Source organism: Rhincodon typus, chromosome 30, assembly GCF_021869965.1.
Source record: "Rhincodon typus isolate 14 chromosome 30, sRhiTyp1.1, whole genome shotgun sequence".
In the NCBI taxonomy this organism is placed as follows: Eukaryota; Metazoa; Chordata; class Chondrichthyes; order Orectolobiformes; family Rhincodontidae; genus Rhincodon; species Rhincodon typus.
In genome coordinates, this window is record NC_063361.1 from 34,667,308 (window position 1) to 34,686,554 (window position 19,247).

General features: G+C 42.1%; 1 protein-coding gene across 1 annotated transcript in view; it reads left to right on the top strand.

The window, feature by feature from the left end:
* The window catches only part of LOC125486553 (tubulin polyglutamylase ttll6-like), a 32,192-nt gene extending 13,428 nt beyond the window's left edge, over positions 1 to 18,764 (top strand). Inside the window, exons 6-12 of the mRNA XM_048614427.1 lie at positions 3,460 to 3,545; positions 6,033 to 6,258; positions 6,867 to 7,048; positions 10,038 to 10,226; positions 10,866 to 11,031; positions 14,272 to 15,360; positions 18,258 to 18,764. Coding sequence (XP_048470384.1) covers positions 3,460 to 3,545; positions 6,033 to 6,258; positions 6,867 to 7,048; positions 10,038 to 10,226; positions 10,866 to 11,031; positions 14,272 to 15,360; positions 18,258 to 18,764 — 2,445 coding nt within the window. The remainder of the gene's footprint in view (positions 1 to 3,459; positions 3,546 to 6,032; positions 6,259 to 6,866; positions 7,049 to 10,037; positions 10,227 to 10,865; positions 11,032 to 14,271; positions 15,361 to 18,257) is intronic.
* Positions 18,765 to 19,247: the final 483 nt, after the last annotated feature.

Genomic DNA, 19,247 nt, shown 5'->3' on the forward strand with positions numbered 1-19,247 from the left:
TGCTGCTTGGCCTGCTGTGTTCATCCAGCTCTACACCTTGTTATCTCTGTATATTTGCTCTGTCATTTCCTAGTTCTCCATAAGATTATAAGATGTAGGAGCAGAAGTAGGCTTTTCGACCCATTGAGTCTGCTCCACAATGAGATCATGTCTGATCTGATAATCCTTAACTCCACTTTTCAGGGGTTTTTACCCCAATACCCCTCACTGTTTAAAAATCTGAAAAAGCCACGGAGAATACTGGCAGCCTCTGTGGAGAGAGAAACAGTTAGCTCTTCGAGTCTGGTACGACTCTTTAGAATTGAAAAGAGTTGGAAAAATTTTTTGTCATATACTTTTGACAGCGACAGAGTAAGTTCATGAGGTCAAATGGTACAGAAGCCAAGTGCAAAAAACTGAGGGCCTGTACTGGACTTGAAAGAGATGAAAAGATGTAAAATGGGTATGTATTAAGGTGTGAAAAGGAGAGGATGGGTCCTCTCTACTAAGAGTATAGAAAGCAAGGCCAAGTTTTAGCGGATGGTAGCAGCGATTGTAAGAAAAATAGAGAACAGACATAATATGGTCTGGTTCTGAAGTTATGAAATTCAATGTTGAGTCATTGATATGTAAAATGTAAATCTAGTGTAGGCTGTAAAGTGTTTAAGCTGAAAATGAGGTGTTGTTTTTCAAGCTTCTATTGTGCTTTGTTGGAATTGCAGCAAACCCAGGACGGAAATATTAACATGACAGCAAGGTGGCTTATTGAATTCACAAACACCTGGGAGGTGAGGGTAATTCCTTTTAACAAGTGGAGCCATTCTGCAAAGCGGTCATTTAGTCTGTGTTTGGTGTTGCCAAAGTAAAAGAGACTGCATTGTGAGTGGGGGTACGTAATACACTAGTTTGGGAAAAAAAGTACAAGTAAAACGTGGCTTCACCTGGAGGGAGTGTTTGGGACCTTGGACAGTGAGAAGGGAGGAGGTGAACGGGCAAGAGTTACATCTTCTGCAATAGCATGGGAAGGTGCCACGGGGGAGTCAAGGGGTGTTAGGAGTGATTGAGGAATGGATTAGGCTATGTCAGAGGGAATGATCACTCTATAGTACTGATAGTGGAAGGGAGGGGAAGGTTTGTTTGGTGGTGGCAACCTGTTGGATGTTGTGGGAATGGCTTAGAATGGTCCTTTTGAATGCAAGGACTAGTGAGGTGGTAAGTAAGGACAAGGGGAACCCTATTCTTGTTCACAGAAGGCGGGGAAAGGGTGAGGGCAGAAGTGTGCGAGATGGGTCGGACACAGATAATGGCCATTGTGGTAGGGATGGGGGGAATCCTTGATTGAGGAAAATAGTGACATCATCAGAACAGATGTAACAGGCAGAAAAACTCAGAGAATGGAATGGAAGCCTCGCAGGAAGCAGGGTGCAACGAGATGTATATGAGGTAACTGTTGGAGTTGCTAGGCTTGTTGTGGATATTGGATTGAAATACTGTCTGTTTTAGCCTTAAATATTCTTAACAACCAAGCCTTGACAGCCCTTTGGTAAAGATTCAGTATTCTCTAAGAGAAGAAATTTCTTCATATCTGTGTCTTAAATGTGACGTCTTGTTCTCAGATAATATCTCCACATCTACCCTGTCAACCTCCTTAAGAATCTTTATATGTTTCAATAAAGTTGCCCCTCATTCTTCTAAGTGCCAGTGAGTACGGGCTCAACCTACTTAACCTTTCCTCATAAGAAAATCCCTCAAAATCTGGGATCAACTTGGTAAACCTACCCTAACTGCCTCCAATGCTAGTGTATCTTTCTCTAGATAAGGAGACCAAAGCTGTTCACAGTATTCTAAGTTATCATTCCAGTTTCAGATATGAGGCCTACATTTGTCTGTTAATTTTTTTTCCATTGTATGTACCTGTAGAACCTCTCACAGTCCACTTTTATGTTCCTTACAAGTTTCTCTCATTCTGTTTTTCCTTTCTTAATTAACCGCTCACTCCTCCTTTGTTGAATTCTAAACTGCTCCCAGCTCTCAGGCTTGTAACATTTTTTAATAGCAATTTGGTGACTCCTCTTTGGATCTAATATGACGCATCTCTTTTTTTTGTCTTGGTTGGGCCACTTTTCCTGCTGTGTCCTTTCACCCGAAAGGATTGTATGATTGTTGCAATGCATCCATTCACTTCTTCATTGCCACCCCTCCAAGCTCATCTCCAGGATAGATATGGATCTCTTAGACTCTGCTGTGGAAAAAAATGCTGGCACGTTCAAATAATTTTTTTAAATGAACTTTCCTTGATTATGTTTGTTTGTGCGTAGTCAAAATTTTCAAATTGGGCAAAAATACTGTGTAACTGGACAGTACAGTCATCCTGATGAAAGCTCCAGGGTTATTATCAGCTAGAGTGGGCAACTGAACAGCCTGCCCAATGTTTGTCTTCCATGAATTCAATGGATAGCGGGATTGCAGAGGGGATAAAACCAGCATTGCACCCATTCCGTCATCTTTCTGATGGGTGGGTTAGGCTGAAACAGTCTCATTAGTATCCAATTAACTCCATCTTTCATTTGGACTTTTGAAAGATGGGAACAAAAGAAATGGCTTTTTCTGTGCTAGGGAGAATTACGAAACAAAAAGTCAGCCATAATTCTGGATTAGTGTCTCTGATTCAACATTCCCATTCTACTGTGCTGATATGTTGTGTGGGAACATGAATGTGCTGGGCCATGATTCACCTCATGGAAAATCAACCTGTCACTATTCTCAGATGGATGAATGTCCAGTTGTGTGACGTAGTCATAGGTGTCCTGGCCCATTGGAAGTGCACTACTTTTGCAGTGCTTTTGATGTCAACTATGACTCTGTCAATGAGTAGCACACTCGCTCAATAGGTCCAGCCTTCAAGGTACAATCTCAAAGTTTTGCCATAATTGAGGTTGACATTTCCAGCGTAGTACTGAGGGGCTGCTACACTGTTGGAAGCTTGTAAGAACCTGCCTATTCCTTTGGTAGACATTAAAGGACCCCATACCACTATTTAACGTAAAGCATGGGTGTTCCTCCTGGTGTCCTGATCTATATTATTCCTTAATCAATGTCACTAAAACAGATTACCCAACGTTTATCTCATTGCTCCTTATGGGAGCTTGCTGTGCTAAAATTCGATGTTGCATTCCCCTTACTTAGAGCATTTACTTCACATAGTACACGATCAGTATTAAAGTGCTTTGAGATGTGCTGAGATCACATAAGGGGCTACACAAACATAAGCCTGATCTTTATTTCTAGCTGTTGTTTATTCCCTAGCTATATGTACCCAGGTAGCGGAAACTCTGTTTGCCCCTCTGCTCATAGTGAAACTGTCATGAATGAGTTAATAGCAATTGCATGGCTGGACTCCAATGTAGCAGCTTGTTGAAACTTGGCTGCAATTTGACATTCCTATTGATGCTGACGACCCTGTGCTTCCGATCCTTCTAGGAGGACATCTGTATGCACCTCACCAACTACTCTATCAACAAGCACAGCAAGAACTTCGTCCGGGATGAAAACAAAGGTAGTAAAAGGTGAGACAGCACAATAGCAGAGTAAATATTTGTGGCTTTCTCACAGAGTAGAATGGCCCAGGCCTTTGTAAAAGCACAGTAGGTGTGGATGGTGATCAATGCAGCAGGAGAGATAGCGCAGCCCTTATTCCATTATCACAGTAGCTCATTACCTCCTCCTGTTCCCCCTCTTTTTTTAAGACATTTTATTCTTTTCCCCTTTTTAGGTCTGTCTTTGCCACTAGCCATCCCCAAGCCAAGATGGCTATCAGGCAACTGGCTTCCAGGCCTCTGTCCAGCTGGCTGTGAGGAGGTCTATACAACCTGAGGTGAGTTGCCCATTCGATTTTTAATGTTTACGCCACCACTCCCCCACTCCCCCACCCTGCCTGCACTCCCTACTCTGCCTGTGGGAGGTGCTTGGCCTCTGCTCAGCCCTAAAAACCATGGCTAGAAGCATGAGATTTTGGTGCAGGGGTAATTATGAGTGTTGAGCCCCTCACACTGTACCCTGGCCATCTCCAAACCTTTGAACCCACCTCCAACTAAGACCTCAGCAGCCCTAAAGCGTTTTCATGACCTACGTCCTCTCCATGTTTAATTTTCACCTGTTTCACCCCAGACTAGGATCAATCCCTAATGAAATTAAGATACTGTCTGAGCAGCGCAAATAACAAAGGGCTTCATTTGGAGAAGGGGCTGGTGTTTTCACAGTTCCTGTGATGTGCCCTGTCTTGCAGTTCTGATGGAAATCAATGGATCAATCATTCCAGTAAATGAAGCTTGAATAGTAGGTAGTCTTAGACCCATCACAGTGGCAGTCTGATATTCAACTTGATGAATTATTTCATACAGATATTTCACAAAAACATCCATAAACTGCAGCAGTTCAAGAAGACAGCTCACCACCACCACCTACTCAAGGGCAGTTAAGGATGGGTAGTAAATGCTCACTCCCATAAAAGTATAATTAAGAAAAAAACAATGATGGGAAATATGGATTTGGGTGTTTAGGCTTTAGGCTCCTGATGCTTTGGTTGCCACAATCCGTCCCTTCATCTGCTTGATATAAAATGAGGCACCAAATCAAATAGTGAGTCAATGCAAACTTTCCAAATGTGGTTGATTGTCAGAAATAAGTGTGTCTGCCTTGGAAGGAAATGTTCTGCTTTACTGATAGTTAATGCTCAAATACTGACTGACACTCCAGTTGAGGGAGCTGAAGCTCGTGAGCAGCCTACTGATCCAGAGGTGGCAGTAGGGAGGCCTCATCCATTTAAACTCATCGACATGTTGCTGGCCAATTGCTTGATCAAAACAGCAAGGAGGTTATCAGTAAGCACCTGTCTGGACATTGACATCAGTTTGCAGGAGACTGCCATCTGGGGACTATAGTGAAAAGTCATCGACACAATTGTGTTATTCTGCCGTCTACAAGAGCCAAAGATTGATCTGTCATTGTTGCTGCAAGAAAACCCAGGGAGAAAAATCATTTGGGGCGTTAATTTCTTTTTCATTGAATATTTTCATGTATGAATTATAAAAATATCGAAAGTAAAGAAAGCTGTCGTTTGGCAGTCAGAAGTCATCCATTTGGGTACCAGAGAGTTTGTTGGATTTCTGATTGGCTGTGGGAAGGTGTTGCCTTACAGGGATGGACACATTGAGCCAATGTGGGAGCAGTGAGGGTGTGGGCATTGTTGAAAGCAGTGAAACTTCAAGGGACACAACTAGCCGGTGCTGGTGACCCTGTGGCCTTGTGGTATGCCCTCAAGGGGGCAGGACAGACATTGCAGCTGGAAGAAGAGGGCGGGAGAGACGAAGGGGGTCTAGGCTTTCCACCCAGGAACCAAAGGGGAGCTCCTGATCCACAAAGGAATTTGAGGAAGAAAACAAAATGATATTTACATTTCTGGGTTCTTTCTGAATTTAGAACCTATTCCCAAAAACTGTGACTTGATAGGAACAATGTCACTGTTTTCTGCTCAAGCCTCCAGTTACTATTGCAGATGAGCCTCAATAATTTATAATCTGTATGTTTAAAAAACTTCAGTTTAAAATTGTCCCCTTCTGGGCTTTTACACGGATTATGGGCCATGCAAAGAGGGGTACTAGTACCCATATCCCATATTTGAGCAAGGATTTGGGAGAGAGAGAAAAAAATGATAAGCATTAATAACTGCTTTGTTGGTTGCCTGTTGTTATTGCAAAGTACTGTGGATGCTGGCAATCTGTAATAAAAATCAAATTTGTTGGAGAAACTCAGCATGTTGGCAGCATCTGTGGAGAGAGAAACGGACTTAAGTTTGAGTCCAATACAACTTTTCTTCAGAATTGAGCAAGGAGAAAAGGGGAAAAAACTGACTGCCTCTTTTATCAATTCATTCTATTATTATGCATTGTTGTAGTGTTTTAAATGATGCTACAAGTTAGATAAGGCCATCTGACAGATAAATGATTTATGAAAGTTGGGAGCTGACTAGTCTGTGACATCTATTTTTTTTCCAGAAAGCTATCTTTCTTTAACAAGTACATGGAGAACAATGCCTATGACTTGGAGAGGCTGTGGAGCAGCATTGAAGATGTGATCATCAAAACTATCCTGGCTGCATATCCGGTTCTGAAACACAACTACCTCACGTGCTTCCCGAACCATATTTCTGGCAGTGCTTGCTTTGAGATCCTTGGCTTTGATATCCTTCTGGACCAATCTTTGAAACCCTGGTTGCTGGAGGTACAGAGATCTTTATGATAATTATGTATACTCTAGGTAGATATTTCACCAGTATGCAGATAAGGTAGAGTTGTAAGGCAGAGAAGGATGTATTTAGCCAGTTATGCCTGTACCAGCTTTTTGAAAGAATAATCCAATTTGTTTTTCTTTACTATCCTTTTTACCAGTGCCCAGCAAATTTTCTCTCAATATTTTTTTGAAGCTACTGTTGAATTTGCTTCAAAAACAGAAGTTGCTGGAAAAACTCCAAGTCTGGCAGCATCTGTGGAGAGATAGCAGAGTTAGTGTTTTGGGTCCAGTGACTCTTCTTCAGAACATTTTTTGTTTTGTTGGATTGAATTTCCTTCCATCGCCTATCCAGCCAGCTCAACTCAACTCATTTGATTTTAAAATATAATTCCTCAAATCTGCCCTCTGACTCTTTTGCCAATTACCTTAAACCTGACTTCTCTGTGCCATTATCTACTTGTTATGTTTCTAGGTGTTAGTGACAACTCATTAGAGCCAGTGCCCCTTTAACAGTCAATTACTTTTAGCAGGATGTGCATCTTACCAGCTGCTATTCTCTGTTATTTATTCCTGAGCAAATTTTATTGTGACTATTACAGGTTAATCATTCTCCAAGTTTTACCACTGACTCCAAACTTGACCAAGAAGTGAAAGATAACCTCCTTTACGATACTTTTTGTATGATAAATCTCGGTGCTTGTGACCGGCGGAAAGTTCTAGAAGAAGAGAGGCGTCGAACAAATGAGCGACTCCTTCATATCTACAAATCCCGTGAGGACAGGTAACATTGTGTTGGAGAGAGAACGTGAAAAATTTCAATTAACAAATAGAAATATAGAAACAGGAGTAGGCCCTTTAGTCTGTTCGGCCATTCAAAGACACTATGGCTGATCTGTGATCTAAGTCCATTCACCTGCCTTTGCCCTGTATCACTAAATAACTCAAATTAATAAAATGCTAATAATTTAGATCAGTTGTCAATTTTGAATATTAAAATCAATTGCACTTGTGGCCAAGTTCCAAAATACTTATATTTTTCATGTAGAAATATTTTCAAATTTCATTGCTGAAACATCTGGCTGTAGTTCTTAGGCTAAGTCTCTGGCCCCAGATTCTTCAACTAGCAGAATAGTTCCTATTTAGCTACTCTATCAACTCCCTTAATCTTTATATCGTAAAGATTTTGATCAAATCATCCCTATAACCTTCAGAATTGCAATGATTACAGTTGTGTAATCTCCCTTTGTAATTTAATCCCTGGAATTCAGGTGTCGTTCTGCTAAATCTATTGAGGCAAATACACCCTCTTGAAAATGATACCCAGAACTGAGTGCTGTTCGCTGGATGCGGTTTAACTAGGGCTTTATGTATACAGTGGCCGTGAGTGTGAGGGTCACGTAGCTGGAATTCTGAGGCTATCTCCCAGAATGCATCTCATCCAATTTGGCGGTCAAAACCCAGCTCATTATCTGTCTAAAGGAGCAGGAAGGCTGATGTTTCGGGTCTAGACTCTAGACCCGAAACGCCAGCTCTCCTGATCCTCTAATGCTGCTTGGCCTGCTGTGTTCATCCAGCTCTACACCTTGTTATCTCAGATTCTCCAGCATCGGCAGTTCCTACTATCTCATTATCTGTCTGTTGGTTTGATGGAATTCAGTGATTTGTACTTTTGGCCCTCTGCTCTCTGTGAGCATTACTTCACACCAGGAGACAAATTTAATAACAAAAGGCACATCCCTAATGTCAGAGCTAGGCTGAAACAAATTTAGGAAGCATTTTTATTGCACAGCTTATGGTTAAAAGTGCAGAACTTTCTCCCACACAAAGCAACAAATGCTGGACCCTTCAAGACTGATCTATTTATTTGGATAGTATATCAAGGGATATGCAGTAAAGATGCATATATATAATGTTGAGATGCAGACCGACCACCATCTAAATGAATTGTGGAACAGGTCATAGGCTCTAAAACAGAAATTGCTGGAAAATCTCATCAGGCTTGGCAGCATGTGTGGAGAGAAAGCAGAGTTAACATTTCAGGTCCAGTGACTTCAGAACCGATTGTAGTTAGGAAAAGGTCGATATATGCACTAAAGGAGAGGGGTGTGGTATGGGAAAGAGTAAACAATAGGTGGAGATGGAGCCCAGAGAGAGAGAAAAACAGTTGGGTAGATAAAGGAATGGGTAAAGGTCAGCCTGGGAGAATGAATAGCTGCTTTTGGGGTCGGTTAATAGCTGACAGTGGATTGTTTGTGGTAGCAGTCCACGTGATGACAGGGCCTGGTGTATGGGAGTTGAGGTAAGGAGATGGAAGAAGGTGCTCAGGCCCTAAAATTATTGAACTCGATATTGAGTCCAGAAGATTGCAGAGTTCTCAAGCAGAAACTGAAGCTTCCAGCTGACACTGAGTTCCTGGAGCACTGCAACTAGCCCAAGACAGATATGTTGGCCAGACAAAAGTGGTGTGTTGAAATTGTAGGCAACTGGAAACTCATGGTCATTTTTGCGGACAGAACATAGATGTTCTGCAAAGCAGCCACCCAGTCTGCCTTTGTCTCTTCAATGCAGAGGGTACCACATTGTGAGCAGTAAATGCAGTAGACTGGATTGAATGAAGTGCAGGTAAATCACTGCTTCATGTGGAAGGTGTGTCTGGGACCTTGGCAAGTGAGGATGGAGGAAGTAAACAGGCAGGTGTTACATCTTCTGCAGTTGCATGGGAAAGTGCTGTGGAGGCGTGTGGAGGTGTTAGGAGTGGAGGAGGAGTGAACCAGGCATCCCAGAGGGAACAGTCCCTGTGGAACAAAAACAAAAGTTGCTGGAAAAGCTCAGCAGGTCTGACAGCATCTATGAATTAAAAATCAGAGTTAATGTTTTGGATCCAGTGACCCTTCCTCAGAACTCAGTCCCTGTAGAATGCTGACAAGGGAGGGATGGTGGCATCCTGCTGGAGGTGGCAGAAATGGCTGCGAATGACCCTTTGGATGTAAATGCTGGTGGATTGTAGGTGAGGATGAGGGGGATCCTATTGCTGTTGTGGAGGGAAGAGAAGGGGTGAGGGCTGAAGTGCGGGAGATGGGTCAGACCTGGATAAGGGCCCTGTCAACCACGGTGTTGGAGAATCCTCGGTTGAGGAAGAAGGTGGACATTTCGGAGGCTCCCTTGTCAAAGTTGGCATCGTTGGAGCAGAAGTGACAGAGACAGAGGAACTGGAAGAATGGAATAGAATCTTTACAGGAAGCAGGTTGTGGGGATGTATAATGAAGATAACTGTGGGAGTCAGTGGGTTTGTAGTAGATATTGGTTGCCAGCCTATCCCCTGAAATGGAACACACATCAAGGAAGGGAAAAGAGGAGTCAGAGATGCACAATGTGAAGGTGAGAGTGAGGTGGAAATTCAAAGTGAAATTAATGGATTTTTCCAATACCAGATGAGAGAGGGAAGCCACTCTGATGATGTCATCGATGTATCAGAGAAAGAGTTGTGGCTGCATTGAACCTTTTAACATATTCTTCTATTCATTTCTCCTTCCTGTGTTTATCCAGCTTTCCCATAAATGTATCCCTGCTACTAACCTCAACTATTCCTTGTAATTGTGATTTCCACATTCTCATGACTTCTTTGGCTAAAGAGGTCTCTCCTGAAATCCTGGTTGTCATGGAGGAGGAATGAAAGGGTAAAGACTGGGCAATTTAGGAACACAAAGATTGAGACCTGTCCCAAGAGTACAGAACAGAAGAAATAATTGTTACCTTTCTCTTCAAATTAGAGCTGATGAAATAAAAAGCAACCAGGCTGCCTGGGTGGAGCAGATGGAAAAGTATGAAGACGAAAACATGGGGAGCTTCAGAAGAATTTATCCCATTGCTGGCTCAGAAAAATATGACAAATTCTTGAAATACAAACATTCGCTTTTCCAGGAAACTATTGCCTCCAAGGCTCGGGAAGAATGTGCCAGGTAGAATTTATGTTGATTTATGTCTGTCTCCTTCATTTCTGCAATTAACTGGGTATGTTTCACTGCCCCTTTGCTGACAGTCCTCTACTCCAATAGCTACTCTCCTTGAATATTATTTCGGCTCCTGGACTTGAGTTGTTTTTGATTGAGGAAGAATAATGGGTTGCTTGAATTGGGTCACTTGCTAAATGTGTAGCTGGTCTAGACCTGAACCATGCAGACTAGGCACGTTTGCATCATGTGCCTTTGTTTTCTGCTGAGTTTGCTGAATACGGTGGGACAGAGCTGGTGACGTTTCCACTGATAAAACTTCTCTTGTGCTGGGAGAAAGGGGATAACTTAGCAATCACTATCCATGCCCCCTGTGAGAAGTGTAGGAATGTAGATCTTGGATGTGTGCAGTGTTGGGATCTCTTTGTATGCTTTGTTTGCCCCTCACCCCGTCACCAGCTTTGGTCAAGTAGACCACCAGCACTCAGTTAACAAAGAGGGCTCAACCATGATAAATGGCGGTGAGCTGAAGATTTGGCTGCCCATGCCCAGGGCAAGAACAGTCACTCCTTTCATGACAAGAGGGTAGAAAATTTGAGGGGTGGATTGAGAAACAAGATAAAATATTTTCTCATCTTGTCTCTCCAGGCAGATGCGCCAAGAGATCCGGCAGAAGCAGGAACAGAAGGAATTACTGCTGAAAGGGCGGAAGTACCCAGAGAGGAACCTACGGGGAGAGTCGCAGAACCAGAAGAATCTTTCATCGACAACCTTGATGAAGCAGAAGCCACCAACACCGCCAGCCCCCATTGCTGTAATTACATCACTTTTCCTGACTCACTGTTTTGTGATGAGACAAAACTCAGTTTATTGGGTCTCAGCAGCGGTTCAGCAGATAGGGTCTTACCCCCTACGTCAGGACATTGACAGTTCAATTCCCACTCCAGAGACTTGAGGACTAAAATCTAGGCTGATACTCAGAGGGAGTGTCAGAGGTGCCATCTTTTGGATGAGATGATACATGGAGATCCTGCCCCGTCTGACAGCAGAACTGAAGAAGAGTAGGGAAGTTGTCTTGCTCAACATTTAACCCTCAACCAACATTCCTGAATATTAGTGTAATGGTTATTATCACATTGGTGTTTTTGGAAACTTGCTATGTGCAAATTGGCTGCTTCATTTCTTTATTACGTAGTGACACTTCAGAAAGTACTTCATTTGTTGTAAAGTTCTTTGGAATGACAAAGATCATGATAAGGTCTATATGATGCAAGTTCTTCCCTTTAGCATCCAGGGTGCACAAAGATTACTTCACATTCCATACTGAATTCATTGAAGTAAAATACTGGATCATGCTGTATGTTAGAGATTGACATTTAGAATCTGGGTTCAAGTCATATCCAGACTATTAAAGTCATTTTCTCACTGCACTGTGAGAATTGGGTTTGGGCTGTCCTACCCAGGTTTCACTGGCTATGGCGCTATAAGAATGAAACTGCTGTTATGCACGACAACCTTTGGAGAGTTGGTGCATCAACAGGAATGTGTATCACTATGATAGCAGGGTGGCTGGTTACTGTTCATGAGATAGAGGAGATGAGCCTGATCAGGGAGGTGTGGATAGCTATCCCATGCACCTAACCTGCAAGTGATTCATCTTGACCCTGGGTTCCCAAGACACACAGTGTTCAATTCTCCAACCTTAAATTTTGATTTCAATTCATTTCCATATGGCAATGATCAGTCGAAATGGAATGAAGGACTGACTCAGCGTTTTCCTGAGTAGATCTGGTGGTAAATTTTGGTCACAAAGACAACTGCCCAAAGTCTCTTCAACAGGGTCCTCTTTTAATAAACAGTGATAGTCAATGGGTCTTGATCTACTAATTCAATCTGAAGCCTGTGCGAGTGAGAACATCGGTCTCCTCATTAGGGTCAAATCTGTCAGGAACAGAAGCTAGGGCCGGAAGAGGGGCAAATTTTCAATTTTTAAAAATCCCTAAGCTGAGGGATAGGAAATCCTTTTAATGTGGTCATAGAATGATATATTTTTTAAAAATTCATTTGTGGGATAAGACTGTCATTGGCATGGCCAGCATTAATTGCCCATCCTTGCCCATCTGGCCTAAAGCTGATGGTGGTGCAAATCTACCCACATTAATGTAGCAAAGGCAACATACTGTGGACGCAGAAGATCTAAAATAAAAACGGAATGCTGGAAAAACTCAGCAGATCTGGCAGCATCTGTAGAGAGAGAAAGCAGAATGAATGTTTCAAATCTGATGTACCTCCTCTTCAGAACTGAAGAGATGTGGAAAATTGATGGCTTTATGTTTTTGGAAAGGTAGGAAGAAGCAGGTAAAACAAAAAGGAAAGTCAAGGAAAGGTTAGGATACAAGGGAGATTGGAGATTAAAGGTATTGCAAAAATAATGGGCAAAGGGAGTGATAATGGTGTAGAGAAGGGACGAAGTAGGCCTGTAGTAGATATCAATAGCAGATGTTAATAGCAGAATAAAGGTCAGCTTTGCTGAAAGCCAAAACATGAAAACATTATAGACTCTTGGAGGTAAAAACTGTTAAAATAGATGACAGAGTTCATGGTCAGAACTTGTTACATACTTAATGCTGTTATGAAGGGAATGCAACGATTTTGATACAGTGACAGCGATAGATGACAGTATTGTTCCACATCAAGATGCCTGTTTGATTTTGTGGTGCTGTTTCCATTCACCTGTTGTCCTTGTGCTTTAGATGTAGTAAAAAGGTGCAGGCTTAGAAGGTGTTGAAGAAGAATTCCTGGCAAGTAGCAGTGGTGCATCTTGAGGATGGTACAATGTGTATAATTTTATTTGGAATGCGGGCTCCCAAGGAAATTGGAATGGATTCTTTGGGCTTCCCCTGACTCCCAGAATAATCCTTCCTTCCGACACATCATCTCTCCCCTTTCCTGGAACTATGTGCTAGGGATGTTGCTCCTGGGTCCCTGCAAGCTATCATGGGAATCCAACGGCCAGGCAGTCTCCTCCCGGAGGAGAAGATTATAATGGAAAAAAAGCACTGCAACTAATTTGAGAACAGCATGATCCCACAAACATCAATGAGGTAATTAGCAGGTAACCTGCATTTTTTCGTAATATTGGTTGAGGAATAAATGTTCTGCTATTTCTGCTCCATGGTCCATGCACAGGAGTTAAAATTGAACCCAAATTTAATAACTTTCACTTATAATCAGCTTAGAGAAAAGTACACAAAATTTAGCAATGAACTGAAGTGAACCCAGTTATCGAGACAATTAATTCTGAAGGCGAAGAATTTTATTTTAATTTGCTCATTGGATAATGATTCAATTTTAGTATTGTGGGGTTTCAAAGCTCCTCGCGATGTTCTGAATTTCAAAGGAGATTCCTTCTGCCAGTAATCTGTGCTAGAGGAGGGACCTCTCCATGAGGAGAGGTCTATAGCTCCTCATGGCTTGTCAGCATATCTTTGCACATATATACATGCAGTAAGGATCAGATGTGCCCTGTGACTGTCAAATAGGCATTGAACACTCACTTAGGAGGCTCACCTATGAGGGAAGCCTAACTCAGTGAAATGTCTTTGCTCCACACCCCAGCAACAGAGATTTGGAGAAATGTTATATTTCATTGGCCTGAGCCGAGGGATAGGAAATCCTTTCAACATGGTCATACAATCAGAGAATGATATAGTATTGAAAGAACTATTTGGCTCATCCTGCCTGTGCTAGCTCTTTGGCAGAGTTATGCTATTAGAGCCATTCAAATACCGGGAACAGTAATATAGTTGAATTATCTATCTTAAAGCATTGAGATAAACATAACTTTTCTTTTCAATTTCATCCCTGATATTCCAATCAGTCTCATATGTACCCTCATTACATCTTTTCTTGAGGAAGAAACCAATGATGATGGTCATTTTTCATGCACAGAGTTCATCTGGCAATACCTGCAGATTGTAATTTATTAATATTTGGCAAACAAAATCTATCTTTTGAGTATCAATCTTTTAAAGCCGTGCTTTTCTCTTCACAGACCAGCCCTGTTCCCGAAGCAGAGAGGTGCCCGATCCAGGGAACAAGTGAGGCTGAGAATGAGAATGTGGAGAAGAGTGATGGAACACCTCCAGACAGTACTGATGTTGATTCAGGACTGAATGTCATGGAGCAAGTTGATGGACTGTGTATGGTGACTTTGGACAGCACTGACAGAACCCCAGAAAGCAACAGCCACACTCAAACGCAAGCAAAGGATTTGGACCAGAACCTGGACCAATTAGAAGTCCTGGTAAAGTCTGAAAATGAGGCATTCACTGAGCCTCAGCCAGAGGCCCCATCAGAGACTCCACAAGAAGTCAAACTGGAGCCCCGAGCTCAGTCAGAGTCTCAACCTGAGGCCCATGCCCAAACAGTGGCTCCAGAGGAGACTCAGGGCAAAGCTTTGTCAGAGACCATGGACCAGATTCAGCCAGTCGTTCAGCAGCAGATGCAGCATGAGGCCCAGGACCAGGATCAAACAGAGGATCTGGGTCAGGCTCAAATAGTACCTCTGGACCAGGCTTATGAAGAGGCCAAGGACCAGGTTCAAGCAGAGGCCTGCAACCAGGCACAGACAGAGGTCCAGGATCAGGTTCAACAACAGGCCTTAGGCCAAGCACATTGGGAGGCCCCGGGACAGGTTCAGCCAGAAACCTGGGACCAGGCTCAGGAGGCCCAAGGACATGTTCAGCAGGAGGCTGAGGACCAGGTTCAGTCAAAGGACCAGGACCCACAGCAAGCTGAGCCTCAGGCCTTAGACCCAGTTCTGTCAGAGGTTTGGGACCAAGCACAACAGGAAGCACAAGACCAGGCTCAAGTGGAAGCCCAACCACTAGCCCAGGTCCAGGTTGAGCCAGAGGCACAGACAGAGATTCAGCCAGAAGCCCAAATGTCGAGCAGTGAGCCACACAATGAAGAGCAAGAGGTCAAGTCAGATGCTGAAACCCAGCCAGAAGCCTATGTTGAACCAGACGACCAAGCAGAAAGCCATTTCCAGACAGAGGACAAATTATATACAGAGATCAAAGAAGAGGCACAGGAATGGGTCCAATTAGTGCCCAATTCATCTCTGGAGATTGCATCCTGTGTAAGTATCAAGGATATTTCATGAAGATCTTATTTCTGTGCTGGCTTGATACAACCAAGTGACTTATTAAGGCCATTTCAGAGGATGGTTAAGAGTCAACCACATTGTATGGATCTGCAGTCATTTGTTGGCCAGACTAGGTAAAAATGACAATCCTTTTCTCTAAAGGGTTTTAGTTAATCAGATGAATTTTCAAGAATAATCTACAGTCTCATGATCTGAATATTGTGTTGTGTTATGATCATCAAGATTTTTGAAGGCTGTAATGTTCCTTGAGAGGGAACAATTCCTGATGTATATTCAGATGGTTCCAGTGATGGGGGATTTTAATTGCAAGGTTAGGTTGGAAAATCTGGGGTTTTTCTGTGTGGAGTAAAGGAGATTGAGAGATCTGATAGAGGTGAAAGCTGCTCCCTTCAGCTTGTACTACGACGTCTGGTGGACATTGACCTAATTAAGATTTTGAACAAGAAATGCAGGAGGATTTTTGTTTTTATGCAGCAAGTGGTTTTGACCTGGAACATATTGCCTCCAATGGTGGTCCAAATGGATGTGGTGATTTCAGAAGGAAATTGAGTTGGTGCTTAAGTGAAGTAGACTTGCAGGTGCTAGCATGAGAGAGCCAGTTTGGACTTGATAGGCTGAATTACCTCCTCCTGTGCTATATTTTATTGACTATTAGTATTATTGATCCATTATTAAGGAATTAGCATTTTATTTCAAGTCTCTGATGTTTCCTTTTTCTACATCATTTGATTTATCAGTATTAAATCAAGTGATAAAGGATGAATGGAAACAAAAAGCTGGGCAATTCTCAGTGGCGAGAGACATAAAACAAAGTTAATACTTTCGTTAGAAGCTCTGGAACCCAAATTCTGTTTCCGTCTCTGCATTTGCTGCCAGATGCGCTGTTAGCTTATAGCATTTTGAGTGGGTGCTGTATTTTAGATTTCTAGCAGCCACAGTATTTTCCTTTTATTCAAATAGTGAATAGCATCTTCCAGCTTCGGTAACTTGACATCTTATAATCCATCAAAATATCAGATTTTTTTGCTGTTGCTGTCTTTCAACATCCTGACAAAATCAAATTAATCTGATACCTCGTTCTGAATTTTTTTTTGTTGTCATCACTGTTATAATTCTAGCTGATGGTACAACTAGACAATGGTTTTTCAAATTAGTTAATGTGGTGGTTAGTCACTAAAGCATGGTCAAAGAAGGTTGCAGATTTTCTTTAACAACAGAACAGAACCTTCTTACACAAAAACACAATAATTAAAAACTAAAACCAAGCTATTTAAGTAAAGAAGACTGTTAGGTTATTCTTAAAATCTGCAGAAAAATGACATTTCAACCTTTCTCTTGTTACAGAGACCCAATTCCAGAAAAATTACCCCAACTCAATAGCCTAATCCTGTTTTCTCTCCACAACCATTGATCCCATTCGCCCCAAGTGCTATATCTAGCTGCCTCTTGAATACGTTCAATGTTTTGGCATCAACTGCTTCCTGTGGTAATGAATTCCACAGGCTCACCACTCTTTGGGTGAAGAAATTTCTCCTCATCTCCGTCCTAAATCGTCTATCCCAAATCCTCACACTGTGACCCCTGGTTCTGGACACACCCACCATCGGGAAGATTCTCCCTGCATCTACTCTGACGGGGCTGTTAGAATTTTATAAGTCTCTATGAGATCCCCCTCCCCTCTCTCTACTTAATGTAACTTGATGTACATCAACCACGAAGGAGTCAGTATTTAATGTTGCAATTCCCTCTCAGTGTAACTTAATTTTATGGGGTTTGGACGCAGAGCTAAGTAGGTACTCCATTACTACTTCCTTTCTATTTCCTGTTGTATATTGAATTTGTGCAACAAACTAAATAAAAAAGTTCTTTAATTTTCAAAAGTCTAATGAGGAATAGATAGGAAGAGTTGGTGCTATTCTGATTTGAGTAGAAAAGAATTAGAAGAGGTTTAATGGAAGTGTTTAAAAACATGAGGTATTTAGATAGAATATAAAAGAGAAACCTTTCTCGATGGCTGAAGGATAGATAACCAGAGAGCACAGAATTAATGGCAACTAGCAAAAGAACCAAGGTAACGTAAGGGAAGAAACAGAAAAATGATGGAGAAACTCAGCAGGTCTGGCAGTATCTGTGGAGGGAGAAACGTTTTGATTCCAGTATGACTCTTCGTCATTCTGAAGAACTTATGGCTGCTACAGACTTGATGGGCTGAATGGCCCTAATCCTTTGCTGAATTATTATGTGTTTCTAAAACGAGAGAGACTGTCCAGTGGTCACTGATCAGCATGACTCTCCTAAGAGACCAAGCACTGTGAAAAGGGTTCCTATATTGGTTCTGCACTCCCCGTTGACTTAATTGATCTCAGTCAGGGCTGGTACAAGTGATGGTAGGTAAACAGGGATTAAATTCAACCAGGATCTTGGCCTCAGTTCACTGTATGGTTTCAACTCTAATATAATTAGATAATGTTTATCTGTTTTTCAAATGTGCATGATATGCCTGTGCAGCAGGAGCTAGAACAAAACTTAATCATATATTTTTATAAGTACAATGGTCTTGATTGTGTGGGCTACAGTGTGTTGTATTTTGACACACCATTGGTACTGTAGTGTAATGTATTTGTCATGTTACTTATCATCCAGGTAGTATGGACCACAGTCTGAATTGTATAGCAGCAATGCCTTAATTGTAAAACTGCTCACACTGCTACACCCTTCAACACAATTACAGCAAAGAGATTTCTATGTTTAAAGCTGGTAGTAATAGATAATATGCAATAAGTTTGGTGTCATTGTTATAAATTGTTCCAACTCTGTCACCTACTTACTTCTATCCTGCTGATGACCTCAAATGTTGACTTTCTCATTAGACTACACAGTTGGAGGTCCCTGAAGAACTGGACACCCAGAGTACGTCATCACAGGGCAGTGAAGAGGAGCTCAGGCCCAAGGACACGTGCAGCATCACATCAGTAAAAAGCATGGAACAAATTGGGAGTTCAAGCCAATTCCAACTAGAGGCCCAGGTCCATCCAAACTTCCAGTGCCCACCTACCTGCCAATTACAATTCACCGCCCAAAACCAGCCTGAGACCCAGGTCCTTCTAAAAGGGGGACTCAAGGCTAGGAAAGGTTTTGTAGGCAATCACTACTTTACATCACAAATGATCAAGAGGGTGTCTATGGCTCTGAAACGTAATCGCAATCAGGTGTGTCCCCCAAGTGACGTGAATTACTTTGTGCAGACAGACACTACAGAGGCCTTAAACCAAAGTCCCAATATGATGGAGGAAATTCCCAATGCAGCAGGAGATCAACACAACTCCAATTGCAGTTGTTGGAAACGGAATGCAAGTAAGTGTGATAAAAATTTATAACTTCTTAAGCTGAAAGGAAATGGAAAACTTCAATTTTTTAAAACATTCATTAGAGAAGATTCAATCAGTTATTGGGGGGTCTGTTGGCACCTGACCTGTCCAATTAGGACTCTGTAAAATAAGTGGAAGCCATGCTTTGCTCCAAATTGCGTTCCCCAATGTAGGGATGCAAATAGGATTTGAGCTCAGATGGAAAAGGATTTGAGAGGGGCCATATGGTGTTTCTCGTGAGAGATCCGATGACTATAATAGTCAGACCCCATTAATATTTTATTGGCCAGCTGGTTACCTGAGAAAACAGAAAAATAATGAGTTATTAAGAAAACAAGAAATAGGGGTTGGAGTAGATCAAATGGCCTTGTAGACTGCTCAACTTTCCTCCTATCCTATCCTAAATCCCTGGACTTTGAGTGTCCAAATTGTAGTGATTTCTGTCTTAAAGATACTCAACAACCCGAGCAGAGAATTCCAAAGATTTATAAC